This window comes from Helianthus annuus, chromosome 7, assembly GCF_002127325.2.
Source record: "Helianthus annuus cultivar XRQ/B chromosome 7, HanXRQr2.0-SUNRISE, whole genome shotgun sequence".
Classification (NCBI taxonomy): Eukaryota; Viridiplantae; Streptophyta; class Magnoliopsida; order Asterales; family Asteraceae; genus Helianthus; species Helianthus annuus.
Window position 1 is genome coordinate 133,555,223 of NC_035439.2, and position 14,928 is coordinate 133,570,150.

The following is a 14,928-nucleotide window of genomic DNA, read 5'->3' on the forward strand; positions in this document are numbered from 1 at the left end:
TTCACTCGTACGCATCGTATGATTTTATAATAAGGAACAGAATCAGGAGAGAACGCCTCAAAGTGTGAGAACGATTCTCAGCCACAAGATTTTAGTTGTTTGTGGCTGAGATTGATGCGGTGACATTTTTGTAAATAATATAGGACCTTGAAACTACCAGGGGGTAAAATAGGAAGATACAAACAAAGGTGCACATGCTAATCACATGCCATTTTCCGGTTTTCCTCCATCATATTTAAACGACAATAACTTTTTTATACGTGATTATTTTTCGAAAAAAATTACACCATAAAACTTAGCGTTTTTTTTATCTTTCCAACGAGTATACTATTGATATACTTTTCAAAAAAAAGTTAACTGGGTTTTATGACGTTTTTCTGAACTGGGTGTTTTATGGCGTTTTAGACTAGGTATTTTCGTAGCGTTTTTCTGAACTAGGTGTTTTTATAGCGTTTTAACTAGGTATTTTCATGGTGTTTTTCTGAACTGAGTGTTTTATGGCGTTTTCAACTGGGTATTTTCATGACGTTTTTCTGAACTGGGTGTTTTATGACGTTTTTTAACTGGGTATTTTCGTGGCGTTTTTTTCTGAATTGTGTGTTTTTATGGCGTTTTATTTGAACACCCAGTTCATGTGAGTGGGTTTTTTGATAATATTACCCCTTAGTGTAATTTAGCATCAATGCCACATGTCACCACCAATATCGTTCTCACCGTTCTCACACTTTTCACCGTTTTCTCTAAATCCCGACCCTTTATAATAAAACGTTGTACTAGGCACTTTGTTGTATATATGCTTTATACAATAAAATACATGGTAGTAAAAATAAAACATAGATCGAGCCACAAGATATATTATGTATACCAAGAGAATATATCTGAAAGTGAATTGTGCTTCCATCTTATTTCCAGCAACATTAACATTGATAGGCCTGCTTAACCTTATACGCGTTATAGCTGGGTTTTCAATTTCATAATGTTTATACGTGTTACGTATCATTGTGCAATTGTTTATCTAAATTATGTTTTCAATCCTCGAACCCTTTTAAGCATGGAATTTTAAATTTTAATCCTAAAATCTTGTTGACCTCAAAGTCATTAACTTTCTTTGTCTTATACTCTTATCTAAACTAATCTAGTATTATTATATACGCAACCGGTTTCACGCCCAATCTGTCCCGTGATATCATTTTTTCTTAATTATATTTCTTTTAATATTAACTTATTATTATTTTATTTAATAATTAAGAATCACTTCAAATCATACCAACTCACAACCATTAGTTAAACATCACCACTATTGACCAGCATAACCACCGCAGATTCAGCAAAGTACGTCTTCACTTGATATATTAAGATTAAAGACTTCAATGATGCAGAGCACTTGCATATATCTTCATTGGCAAATTTGAGCAGGCCTTATTATTTCAACTTAATTCACATGCTAGACAATTAACTACATGTGCATTCATGTAAAGGCGACCGCTTTATTGAACCCAAACACAACCTCTATACTTATTCTTGTCAAAGACATCAACTATCCCGGATATACATAAAATTATGTAACTCAAAAACATTGCGTAACTCAAAAACGACCTGTGTAACTGATTTATCCATACGAGTTAAACAATTTGGGGGGTTGGTTCCGGTACAAACCATATTTATCCTACAAACTGTAAGAACAGATCCTAGCACTTAAAAAAAGTTAAATTAGCACATACCAAAACAATACATACATAAAAATAGCACTTTTGAATTATATTAGCACATGAAAATTAATCAAGATAATTGATTTTAGCACATATTTGAATGATATCAGCACTTTTCTTAATCAACACATTGAAAACAAAAGGAAGATCCAAATAAAGAATTAATTGTTTGTTAGCATATTTACAGGGAATTCAATATAATTGATATTATTTAGGATATTATTTTATCATTTCCCTATAATTGATTGGATGCCACATGACACTTTTTAAATGGTTCTTACAGTTTGTATGCAAAATGTGGTTTGTATTTGATTCTACTCCAACAGTTTGATACTTGGTAGGATGTAAAAGAGTTGTAATCAAACTGTAACAGGTTGATAGGTCAACTTGTGTAATTAAATGAGTTAAACATGTGAACCCGAACATGACCTAACTATTACACCAATTTCAACAAAACATCAACAATTTTGAAACATGCAATATTATTGAGTTTCTTTCATTGCACTAACATGTGAGTCCAATAATAATGGGCCTAATGGCATACAATTATTTGTTAAGTATATAATAATTTCACAACTTACCTTATTCCAAATAATCATGTTTCATCAGCCTTTGGTTCAAGCACCACAGGTATCTTCTCTACACGGTCGCCACGCAACACCTCAACAGTAACCTGAAAGTTAACCATCAATTCCTTTAGGCATATATTTCTTGTATATCAACAATTACCACTATCATATCTAGATTTGAGAGTTTAAATGTGAACTTACGGTTTCACCGACTTTGCATTGGTCAAGAATTCTGTATAAGTCGCTTCCATTAGCAACCTTCTTGCCATTTACGGATGTTATAATATCACCCAATATAAGTCTGCCGTAAGCATCGCGTTTTGTTGATAACATACCCTACAAATTAATTTTACTCAGGTTAAAAATAAGCAGTGAAAAGTGAAAACCATTAGAGTAAATTTTGGATTTGGTCCCTAGCTTTTCAAAAGTACACGGATGGTCCTTGTGATTTACACTTTGTAACGGAATTAGTCCCCAGCCAACAAATCTAAAGGTTTTATTAGGTCTAAGTTAGGGGCTAAATGCGTTACAAAATGCAAACCACAGGGACCATTCATGTACTTTTGACAAAGTTGGGGACTAAATGCGTTAAAAATGCAAACCACAGAGACTATCTATGTAATTCTAAATAGCTAGGGACCAAATCCAAAATTTTGGTAAACCACAGGGACTGTCTTTGTACTTTAGTCAAACCATAATGTAAAAATTCAGTTGGTAAAACAGGACAGTGAAAAAATAAAAAAATTACCGCTTTTCCAGCTGGACCGTCGGGAGGAGCATCCAAGACTAGAACTCCGCTGACTCCTAGTTGTTCGGTTGACTGATCGGGTGCAAATTTGATTCCTAAAATTGGTCGTGTTACTTTCCCAAATTGTACCAATTGGTCAACAATTCCACTTACCTGGAAAAAATAAATAGATTTTAGAGAAAAGTACACAGTTGGTCCATGTGGTTAACCAAAATTTTGGATTTGGTCCTTATCTTTTCAAAAGTACATGGATGGTCCCTGTGGTTTGCATTTTGTAACGTATTTAGTCCCCAGCTAACAATTCTAAGGGTTTCAGCAAGTCCAAGTTTGGGATTAAATGGGTTACAAAGTGCAAACTACAGGGACCTTTGGAAAAAGTTGGGGACTAAATGCGTTACACAGTGCAAACCACATGGGCCATTCGTGTACTTTTAGAAAGCTACCGACCAAATCCAAAATTTAGTCAACCACAGTGACCATTCGTCTTTACTCTAGATTTTAATTGAAACATTAAAAACGTATAGCAGTATAACTCACTGTATCGACTGGAATGGAAAAACCGACACCAGAGGATGCACCCGATGGAGAGTAAATGGCTGTATTTATGCCAATAAGGCTTCCGGAGCTATCAAGAAGCGGGCCACCACTATTACCAGGGTTGATTGCAGCGTCTGTCTGGATGACATCTTGGATTGGACGCCCGGTTGCCGCAGAGCTTATTTCTCTCCTTAGTCCACTATAAAGAACGAAAACAGACGCTTTATAAGAATTACATTCTCACAAAATCTGTAAATATTTTTAACTAGTATTTGGCCTGCCGCGCGTTGCGGCAGCGTCTAAACTTAAAATAACTAGAATCTGTACTGTTAAATATTTAACCCGACTCGTTTCCGAACAAAACTTACACCAAAACGTAGACGAACTGAAAACGGACATAAAAATAAGTACTAAAATGTATTATATTTGACCTGACTTGTTACTGAAAAGAATTACGTCAAAACGTAAACCAATGTGGATTTATACCAAAATGTGCTAAAAAAAAGTATGTAAGAAAATAGTGTTATTTAAGATAAAGAACAGTACCGCGCATTGCGGCAATGTTGAAGCGTAAAGTAATTTGAATTTATACCGCCTAGTGAAAACGTATTATATTTGACCCACTTGTTTCAAACAAAATTTACGACAAAACATAGACCAACCGAAAACATACATAAAAATAAGGACGAAAACGTTTTTATATTTGACCCACGTACATAAAAAAGCACGTAAAACTCGAGGGGGTCAAAATGACACTTTACAAGGGTTTTATAAAGCTAAAGGAGTGTAAGTGACAAAGCAGAACGTTGAGGGATTGAGGTACAAAAAAGAAACAAAAACCAAAAAAAAAGAAAAAGAAACACTGATTTGACAACCGCTACAGTAAAAAACCGTTCCACAATTGTTATTTATAATAACTGATGTACACCAAGAGTTTAATGTATAAATGGTGAGTTTGTGGCACCAGTGTTATACCTGATAACGCCAGTTGTGAGTGTGTGATCGAGCCCAAACTGCACAAGGAACACCAACAATGTGACGTTAATTCACCTACGGGCCACGGCCCAAGAGTAAAAAGGAAGGAATACAATACTCACTGGGTTTCCAATAGCAAACACTTTTTGGCCAACAAGCAAGTCAGCCGAGACGCCAACTGGTATGGGTCTCAATTTGTCTTTTGGTGCATCAATACTTAATACTGCAACATCTTTATCTTGGTCAAACCCAACAACTTTTGCATCATAAGTGGTCTGGTCAGCAAGAGTTACCCTGAACAAAGATATGTCAACTCAACGTTAGCGGAAAAACTCGTGTTTCATAGTCATTTAGACCAAATTCATAACTCAGATAGAGATTTTTATTGAAATGAGGGAAATACGGAAAGTAACGAACCTAAGATCGGATGCCCCTCTGATAACATGATAATTTGTGACAATATGGCCTTTGTCATCCCAGACAAAGCCTGATCCAGATCCTTGAGGCACCTCCAACACGTCCAGAGTAAACGCATCCTGCCTAAACCACACAATATTCTATTAGGAAAATGATTTATCAGAAACTAATATCATCATCTCAGTTGATTCCACGAGATCGAGATTGCCAATTTTAGAATCATAACATTATATTGTTCAAACTGAATTAATCAGAAACTACTATCACCATTCTGGTTCATTCCACGAGATCCAGATGACCAATTTTAGCATCACAACATTAGATTTTTCAAACGATCTAATGTAACCAATCATAGAAAGCTACAGTTAAAGTTAAAGAAGGTCCAAACAATTTGAATTAGTATTAAAAAACAATTATGCACAATAATTTGATCATCTCACTATTGCATTATATTATTAATAGCGTTTGTTAGTATCATACTAGTCAATAGCGATCGTGGCGATCACTATAGCACGCTACGTAGCGTATAGGTATAGTGTCGCTATTAGGGTTGTAGCGATGGACAGCGAGAATAGCGACACTTTATTTATTTTTTGTTTTTTTAATATAAATAGCAATTAAATATAGCTATAAAATAGCTGGATTTTTAGGTTTTTGTTAAATATACATGTAAAATAGCATATATACCAGGGTATTTTGATATAATATACATATTAAAAAAATGAAAAAAAAATTCTAGCGTATGGCTATTTATAAAATAGTCGCCCGCTATTTATCGCTATTCGCCATTAACAACTATGGTTAGTATTATTAGATAGTAGAGTTTATTAGTTTACAAGAGCCCACGGGCGCATCAGGTTCAGTTTGGTTTCTAGGTTCATTGTAAATTGTAATCTCTCTCTATATATTGTAACATAACCATCCAATAATATTCATTCAGTATTTCACCATTGTAATCTCTCTACCACCACCAGTGCATCACACACACAAATAACCAAAGCCGAGCCACTGCCGCCACCCTAATATAGGACTACAGTCCACCACAGCCGCACCACTCATTAGCGCCGCACTGCCTACATCGCTTGCAGCAGGACTACGCGATCACTCAAAATTGTGGATTGTCACTCATTGAAAATTATGGTTTAAAGAATGCATGATTATGAAACTTTTGGCAGAACTCCTGGACTGAAACCGAACACCGTATCTTTTAGGGTTATTATTGTTGTTTTTATTAGTCTAATCTTCCAGTTAATTCTGCTCTTCCAGTCTATTATTGGACTATATTATTATTAGTATTTGACTGTATGAGCAGGAACTAAATCAGGTTTCTAAGCTTACTTGTGATCTCTATATATTGTAACATAACCATTCAATAATACCACCTAATCAAACAAACACAACAAAGACCACAAATCAAATATCCGTAAGAAACAGAACAAGTAATCAACAACATACCTAGAAGCTAGATTAGTAATATACACAACCGACGGAGTATTCTCCTGAAATAGACGAACAGTAGCGAGTTCATCCGTCTGCAACTTCCGAGGCGTAGCGACGACAAACGCAGCAGCTGTATCTACATCTGTAACAAATACAGAAACAGAGAGTGCTACAGAAGTGCAAAATACGAAGCAGGAGTCAAGGAATTTGGTGACGGAGGAGGAGGAGTTCCGGTGAGATTCCGGTGCCGGAGAGTAGGTAGCGGTGGTGATGGAAGAGATGCGACGGTGAGTGTGAGGTGTGCGGAGAGAGAAGGTTCTAGAGAGAGAAAGTAGAGTGGAGTTAGTTGAAGGAAGGTGGAGAGTTTGAGAAGAAGAAGATGTGTTTGAGGAAATGAGTGAACAGGTAGCCATTGTTGCTGCTCAGTGAGCTCCAGAGTTTGCTAGCTACTTTTAGTTTTCTGTTATTATTTCTGTTCCAACCTTTTTAATATTTTTAGAGTAATTTAATTTAAATATATTATTTTCACATAATAGTAAATAATTTGAAGTGTTTTGTATGCATATATTTTAGTTTTATTTTTATTTCATGTAAATTGAAATTGTGATTTCGTATGAATTTGTTAAATAGATGGAGGGTTTGTTTGAATGTGTGTTGCGATTGGCGATTCGCAGTTGACCTATATGTGTTTCGCCATCTCATTAAATATTTGATTCTTGGTTGTATAGCTAATTGTCTACCACAAAGTAGGTGCATCGGGTAGTGAGAAACAACCTTAAGTTTTTTAAAAAGACAGATAACCATATCCTTTTTTACGTGACATCTGCCATGGATTCATACTCTAACTCGGCACTCGATCTAAATACTTTATGTTGTTTCTTAGACTTTTGGTACACACGACTTCCTCCCGCAAGCACACAACACATAGTCGTAGATCATTGTAAACAGAACATCTTGCTCGATTTACATCTAAGAATCCAGATATGCGTTCATCTACATCTCGGTAAAGTTTGACCGTTGGGGGGGGGGGGGTCAATACGTATAAAAATTATGAAAATTTTGATAAAATTTATACTTCTAAGCGAAAACCTGAACTTAAAATGGGTTAGATCAAAATAGTGCCAGGCCAAAACGGGTAAAGCCACACCGGTAGTTTAGAGGAAGTAGGTAAGGATTTTTAAGCAATATTTAAAGCACTAGGTAAGGATTTGTAAGGGTGTAAGGAGTGGTTAAACACTTTGAAGTGGCAAACCAAAAAACCGACCAATCAGAGTGCGCCATATCAATCAGTCAAAAGTGTTTAAACTTTGCTGAAAAATGTTGGCAATGGTTTAAACACTTGCTAAAGTGGTAAAGTTTTATTTTTATTTTTTATTTTTTTGTAATCTAGAATATTTAAGTTAATAAATGTAGACTAAATACATTAAATTAAAAGACAATAAAGTTACATAAATTAAATTAAAAACATTAAAATTACATTTAATTCAAAAACAATAAAATTACATTAACTTGAAATAAATTAAACTAGTCTTCGTCCGAATCGATCAAAAGGTGGGGTAAATCTTGACTTACGAGATGATCTATGAGATTGTGTTTTAGTCTCCAGTACGTGTCTTCATCCATCAACTCGCCCAACACCGTATCGTCTAGAGCGGGCTCGACCGGAGGATCCCGAATGTGCACCGGTGCTATCGCCTTTCCTTCATCTTTCAAAATCATATTGTGTAAAATAATACACGTGTACACAACACTCCTAATTTTTTTAACGGATCTTGCTCGCATCGGTCGACTTAATACACCCCATTTCGCCTTCATAACACCAAAAGCTTGTTCGACGTCTTTTCTTGTCGCCTCATGTTGCCTCTTGAAATTTCTTTTGGTCTACTTCGTGAGGGTAAGGGATCGACTTCACAAACACGGACCACGAAGGGTAGATTCCATCCACGAGCAAATAACCACGTTTGTATAAATGGTTGTTAACGTAAAATGGACATTTTGGCGCGGTTCCATTTCGTTGCGTTAAAAATAACGGAGATTGTTGTAGAACATTGATATCGTTTTGAGAACCCGGTGGACCGGCAAAAGCATGCCAAAACCATAAGTCTTGAGAAGCAACCGCTTCGAGCATAACAGTTGGGTATCGATGATCTCCTCACATATAGTGGCCTCAATACTCTGTCGGACAAAATCGCCAAACGAAATGGGTGCAATCAAGGCTACCGAACATACCTAGAAGGTGATGTTTTTCCTTATGAGCTTGGTATAAAAGTGTCATGTCGTGGCTTGTCGGTCTACGTAAGAACTCCGGACCGTATATTTTGCAAACCGTGTCGCAAAAATATTCTAGGCACTCGTGGGAAGTTCTTTCGGCCATATGCAAGTACTCGTCGTTCTTGTCTGGAGTGTTACCAGTTGCGAGCTGTTTAATAGCCGATGTCACCTTTTGCAACGGCGTAAAGCTCTTCCTACCTCGCGCATCGGGGGCCTCTTCAAACCACGGGTCGTTCTCTTCCACGTCGGCCACAATTTTTAGAAACAAACGTTTCGACATACGGAACCTATGCCGAAAGATATCTTCGTTGTACTTCAGGTTTTCGACAAAATAATCCGCCATGAGTGTCTCATGCCCCTCCTCACGTTGACGTTCAATATATTTCCTTTGGTTAGATGTGCCTGTGTCTTGAAGTTCGGCTTCTTCGATGAGATTTTGAAAAAAAAAGAATGCTACTATCGGATGAATTGTCGCTACTCATGGGTGGGAACCATAACGGGAGTTCATCCGCCATTTTGTTTTGTAAATGTTTGGGAAGAATTGGTGGTATTTTTGGGTTTGATTGGGTATATATTTGAAGGTATTTGGTTATGGTTTGGTTTGATATTTATAGTTTAATTTTTTAAAGAAAAAATATTTTTTTATTTGTAACGGCAATATTACCGTTAATACTTGGCCCACATTCCAAATATTCTTCTTCCCCGAGTCGGCAAGCTGTCCCCGATCTGTTTGCCTTGCCGCGTCGGCATTGGGTCGGCGGCGGTGTTTGCCGATCGGCAAACACGTTTGCCGCCCTTTGCCGAATACCACACTGTACACCCTAAGCAAATTGCAATTAGAGATTTATATGGTTTGACTATTCAACCTTAGAATTTGCGATTGTTGGGACTTGTGAGGCACCTTTGGATGCCTGCTACAAAATTTAAATTTAGTTTTTTTACGCTTATTAGTTAAATATGAGTGGGCGTGCCTTCAAACAAAACCAAACCGTTAAAACTGTCAAACTGTGCAAACCGAACCATGAACCAAACTATCGGATCTTAAACAAAAAGATCGACTTGCTTCGGTTTGGAGACTTCGATTGTTAACACTACTGTTAATTGGTTGTTAACTAATGAGTACAGCTTAAGCAACTAATCACGACTACCGTTCAATTATTCTGTTAAGTTCGTTGTATTATCACATTTCAATGAAATGGTTGTAACTTTCCCAAATCAATATATAATAAAAAATCTATGGGCAAATCATATGATTACAAAACCACTTGAACAAGAAATAAATAACCGAAATTTGATATTATAATCTTGGATTGGTTTTTAAATAAAGAGAGAGAGAGAGAGACACAAGTGAAGTGTGTTTGTTGTTAATCATGAAGCAGAAATTGAAGTGACATATCTTTCTTGCTTAAATCCTTGCCTGAATCTTTTAATAACTGCCTCAGTCTTCTTCTCTCATCATCCACTTCTGAACTTGCTGTTCCCAGCTTCTCCTTTCTCATCCTCACCACATATTCCAGTATCTCACTTGCCTCTTCATACCTGCATCCATTCCAAAACATTACATATTATATTTAACTTGAAAACCGAGAAAACTACTACCAATTAATCCATTTTTTTTTTCTTTTCACTTTTCATTTTGTTTAATTATAAGGTTAGTTCTGTAGAAATAAAAATTAAAATGTAAAACTATATGTAGATTGATGAGCTATATGTATGTAGCTTGCGAAGGTACGCAGAGAGGTATATATATGTAGTTCACGAGCTACCATATATGTAGCTCGTCGATCTACATATATTTTTTTTAATTTCTTTTTCATTTTTACGAATAATAGTAACATATAAAAAGAATGAAAAAAGAAAAAAAAAAATCTTGTTTTAATGTGGTTTTCTCAAAGTTTTCTAGTATTTTTTAAGTTTTCAAATGATCACTTTCCTATATATATAACAATTTTATTTTTCTCTAATAACTTTTTTTCGTTAATTTAAAAAAATGTTAAATACACAGTTATGTTTAATTGTTTTTCTTAACATTCCGATGTATGTTTTTGGTATTGTAAACGACTTTCACACGTGCTTTGATCAGCATAGGTATTCACTTTTATGGTTTTCGGTTTCGATATGAATCGGTTTGGTAATTTTCTGGCATATTTGCACTACTGGTACCGAAACCAACAGATCGATGTAAAACACATTTTAATATCTTTTTTTGACATGTTACAGCTTTACGTTTTGGTTACACGGGGTACATTTTGTTGTAAGTACAATGTTTATTTTGTAAGATGCACTCCGACGCATCACATGGGAGCATAGTTGTCAATAGTGGCTACAACGCTCGCTATAGCGCCATAAGGTGTTTAGCGACAAATAACGACATTTTCTGTAATTGTTTTTTGATAAATATAAATAGTGATGCCCTTTAGGGTTAATTATTTCTTTCACGATTGAGAAAAGAACCGTTTTAGATGAAATATACATTGAAAGATAGCGTATTTTGATAGAATATACATATAAAATATTTCTTAGGATTTTCTATTACTTTGTCGCTAAACATGAAATAGCGGACGCTATTTCGTCACTACTGATACGTAGCATATATGTAGTTTGTCGCTATTTATAGCTATTTGCTATTGACAACTATCCATGGGAGAAATTAACTAGTTCAAAACAATATCAAGAAACCTTTAAACTCAAAATTCAATTTCATACCTGCCCATTGCATCATAAGTTCCAGCAAGATTACTATAAACCGCGATTGTATTCGAATGATTAGCACCATATTCCACCTCTAAAACACCCTTTGCTTCTTTAAAAACCTCAACAGCCTCATCAAACAACTCCATTTGAACACAAGCCAATCCCATTTGGTTCAAAACAATACCAAACAAAGCCGATTTCTTCTCCGCAACCACTCGTAGTTTCGAAACAGCCGCCTTCAAATAACCATACGAGTCCAAATAACTCCCCATCATGTAATACAAAACTCCCATTTGAGCCTCCACACCCGCAAGCGTGCTCAGTTGACCGTCGTCTTGACCCAAAACCTTAAGCGCCCGTTTCAGTAAGTTAACCGCTGCACCAACTTCATTCATGGATTCATAAATACCCGCAACTTCAATAAACCCGTTACCAATATCGTCGTTAGAACTTCCCTGCATCGGGTTCTCGTAGATCCGCAGTGCGTTTAAGCAGTAAGATTTTGACTCGCGAAACTTCCCCATTTTGTAATGAAGTTGAGCCAAACGTACGAAAACTGTAGCGACAGATGGATGATTGTCTCCTTTCGTTGCCTTGAACACGTTTAACGCTTTTTGATAAGCGAAAACCGCTTCGTCGTAACGGGCTAGTGATAAGTACGCATCACCGATACAGACGTTAATCGCTGCAACATCAGAATCTTGACCTGCTGCCGACATGATGATGCTGGCTAACGCGTAATGTTCGAGTGCAGCCTCGTATTCACCCTTGGCGTCACAAACAAGACCCATAAGTCTTCGGTCGGCTGCTGCTTCTACAGAAGCGGTTGAACCGTTTGCTTTGTGAACGTTGAGAGCCGTTTGACATAACCTCTTAGCTTCGTCAAACTCCATCGCACGAACATGAGCTTCCGCTACATACCTGCACGTTTCTCCAAATATCGGATCGGTTTCACCCAAAACCTGTCGTTGGATTCCCAGACCAGCCGTATAACAGAATATCGAATTTTCAACGTGTCCGAGCATCGCGTACGTATCGCCTAACTGCATACACCCCGCAAATTTAGCTAGCGAGTGTTTCTGGCCTGAACCCGTGTTTGGTATCTCGATAGAACGTTCTAGAAGCGGAATCGCTTCAGTGTACTGCCCTAAACTACAGTACAATGCGGCTACGATATGCAAACACATGACGTACTCCAAATTTGGCTTCTGAAATCGACTGTTTTCGAACGCTTTCATTGCTCTTACACCCACTTCAAGAGCTTTCTTCGGGTTTTCCCCTAGTGATAACAACTCGCGCGTTTGTTTAAGTAAGTAAGGCCCTAAGTATGCTGGTTCTTCTCTCCCGTTCGATACTTTTAAACTACTATTTCCGGTTTTACGAGGGTGGTTTTTCTGGTTATTGTCATGAAATGAATTAGTTCTTGCTTTCGGCTTTTCCGTTTTGAGAGATGGAAGTGTTTTGACGGTTGAAGATAAGTTTGATTTCTTCTGAGTACTAGTTTTAAGGTTATTGGTTATAAATTTCTGGCTTTGTGAATTAAAGGCGTCACGATATAACTGCTCGTAACTGTCGGCTGCTAGAGGGCTGACTTGATCTAAATCGATTATGTTGTTGTCGAGTTCTCGTGTGCTCAATGGACTACTTGGTGGTGTAATGATGAACAGGTCTTTATGGAGCAAGGAAAGGTTGCCAAGTGAACTCGAGTGCAAGCCAGATTTCGACATTTTTATTCCTAAAATGTGATTTGCCTGAAAATTATGAACAGAAATATGACTTAGGTTAGCAAAATAAGAGCCTTAATCAACATTATTGAACCGAATTCAAAACAATTGCTTCTTAAGTCTTCATATAAGTAAAAACTATGAACAGGATTGTAGCAAACGAACAAATATTGTATCAATATCAACAATCGAAACCAAACCTATGCATGATCAATTACAGAATAACATAGACATGATGATCGATGAAAAATCCTGAAAATATGACGTCGATTGGCATAATAAGAGCTAATCAACATTATTGAACCGAATCCAATACAATTGCTTCTAAAAGTTTTCAGACAAGTAAAAACTATGAACAAAAATATAGCAAACGAACAAATATCGTATCGATATCAACAATTGAAACCAAAACTAAGCATGATCAAATACAGAATAGCATAGACACGATGATCAATGAAAAATCCTGAAAATATGACCTAGGTTAGCAAAATAAGAGCCCTAATACAATTGCTTCTAAAAGTCTTCAAGTAAGTAAAAACTAAGAACAGAAAGTCAGAAATGTTGCAAATGAATGAACATTGTATCAATATTAACAATCAAAACCTAAACTATGCATGATCAAATACAAAATAGCATATACACATTGATCGATGAAAAAATCCTGAAAAATTATGACCTAAGGTAGCAAAATAAGAGCCCTAAACAACACAATTGAAGCTTATTCAATACAACTGCTTCTAAAAGTCTTCAGTTAAGTAAAAACTATGAACAGCAATGTAGCAAACAAACGAATATCCTATCAATATCAACAATCAAAACCAAAACACTACAAGTTCTAAAACAGAATATCGTATCGATATCAACAACCAAAACCAAAATGAACAATCAAAACCAAAATGAACAATCAAAACCAAAACTATGCATGATCAAATACAGAATAGCAAACGAACGGATATTGTATTAATATCAACAAAAACCATACATGATTAAATACAGAATAACATAGACATGAAGATTGATGAAAAATCCTGAAACTATCACCTAGGTTAGCAAAATATGAGCTCTAATCAACATAAACTGAACAGAATTCAATACAACAAACGAACGAATATCGTATCAATATCAATAATCAAAGTCAAAACTATGCATGTTCAAATACTGAATAGCAAACAAATGAATATCATATTAATATCAACAAAAACTATACATGATTAAATACAGAATAACATAGACACGACAATCGATGAAAAATCCTGAAACTATGACCTAGGTTAGCAAAATATGAGCTCTAATCAACATAAACTGAACCGAATTCAATACAACAAACGAACAAATATCGTATCAATATCAACAATCAAAGCCAAAACTATGCATGTTCAAATACATAATAGCATAGACAGTTAGACACAATGATCGATAATAAATCCGGTAAATATGACCTAGGTTAGCAAAATACGAGCTGTAATCAACATAAATGGAACTTTGAACCGAAATATACCTTGATATCTCACTCAAATAATAATCTCTGATCTCCTCCGCGTGTAGATCTGCAATCAAAGACCGATACAGAATACAGAGCTAGAAGGATGCAGAAAACGGTTGTTGTTGTGCAGATTATGAAATGAATGATGAGGAATGAAGATAAGATGGATGTGAAATTACAGACGAGAACGGTGGTGGAAGACGACGGAGGATCTACGGCACAACCACCGTCTCCGCAACCGTCGCTCTTTATTTCTTTCGCAATCGCTTTTATTCGGTTGGCGGGTTTTTTTTTTGTTGTTTGTGAGTTTATATATACGGATTCTGGTAAAGAAACGACCGTTGGTTTGAAATGTATAAAA

General features: G+C 36.1%; 2 protein-coding genes across 2 annotated transcripts; both read right to left on the bottom strand.

The window, feature by feature from the left end:
- Nucleotides 1-2,122: 2,122 nt before the first annotated feature.
- LOC110868638 (protease Do-like 1, chloroplastic) lies at nt 2,123-6,879 on the bottom strand. Its single transcript, XM_022117866.2, has 8 exons — nt 6,411-6,879; nt 4,956-5,078; nt 4,661-4,832; nt 4,539-4,576; nt 3,564-3,762; nt 3,027-3,179; nt 2,480-2,614; nt 2,123-2,382 (listed from the first exon to the last, which is right to left on the bottom strand). Exons 1-8 carry the CDS (start codon nt 6,806-6,808, stop codon nt 2,305-2,307), a joined length of 1,296 nt encoding a protein of 431 aa, XP_021973558.1. The 5' UTR covers nt 6,809-6,879; the 3' UTR covers nt 2,123-2,304.
- A 3,037-nt stretch (nt 6,880-9,916) lies between these two features.
- Nucleotides 9,917-14,851, bottom strand: LOC110868637 (protein KINESIN LIGHT CHAIN-RELATED 2). The gene is made up of 3 exons (XM_022117865.2): nt 14,583-14,851; nt 11,373-13,111; nt 9,917-10,205 (listed from the first exon to the last, which is right to left on the bottom strand). The coding sequence occupies exons 2-3, from the start codon at nt 13,085-13,087 to the stop codon at nt 10,031-10,033; spliced, it is 1,890 nt and encodes a 629-aa protein (XP_021973557.1). The 5' UTR covers nt 13,088-13,111; nt 14,583-14,851; the 3' UTR covers nt 9,917-10,030.
- Nucleotides 14,852-14,928: the final 77 nt, after the last annotated feature.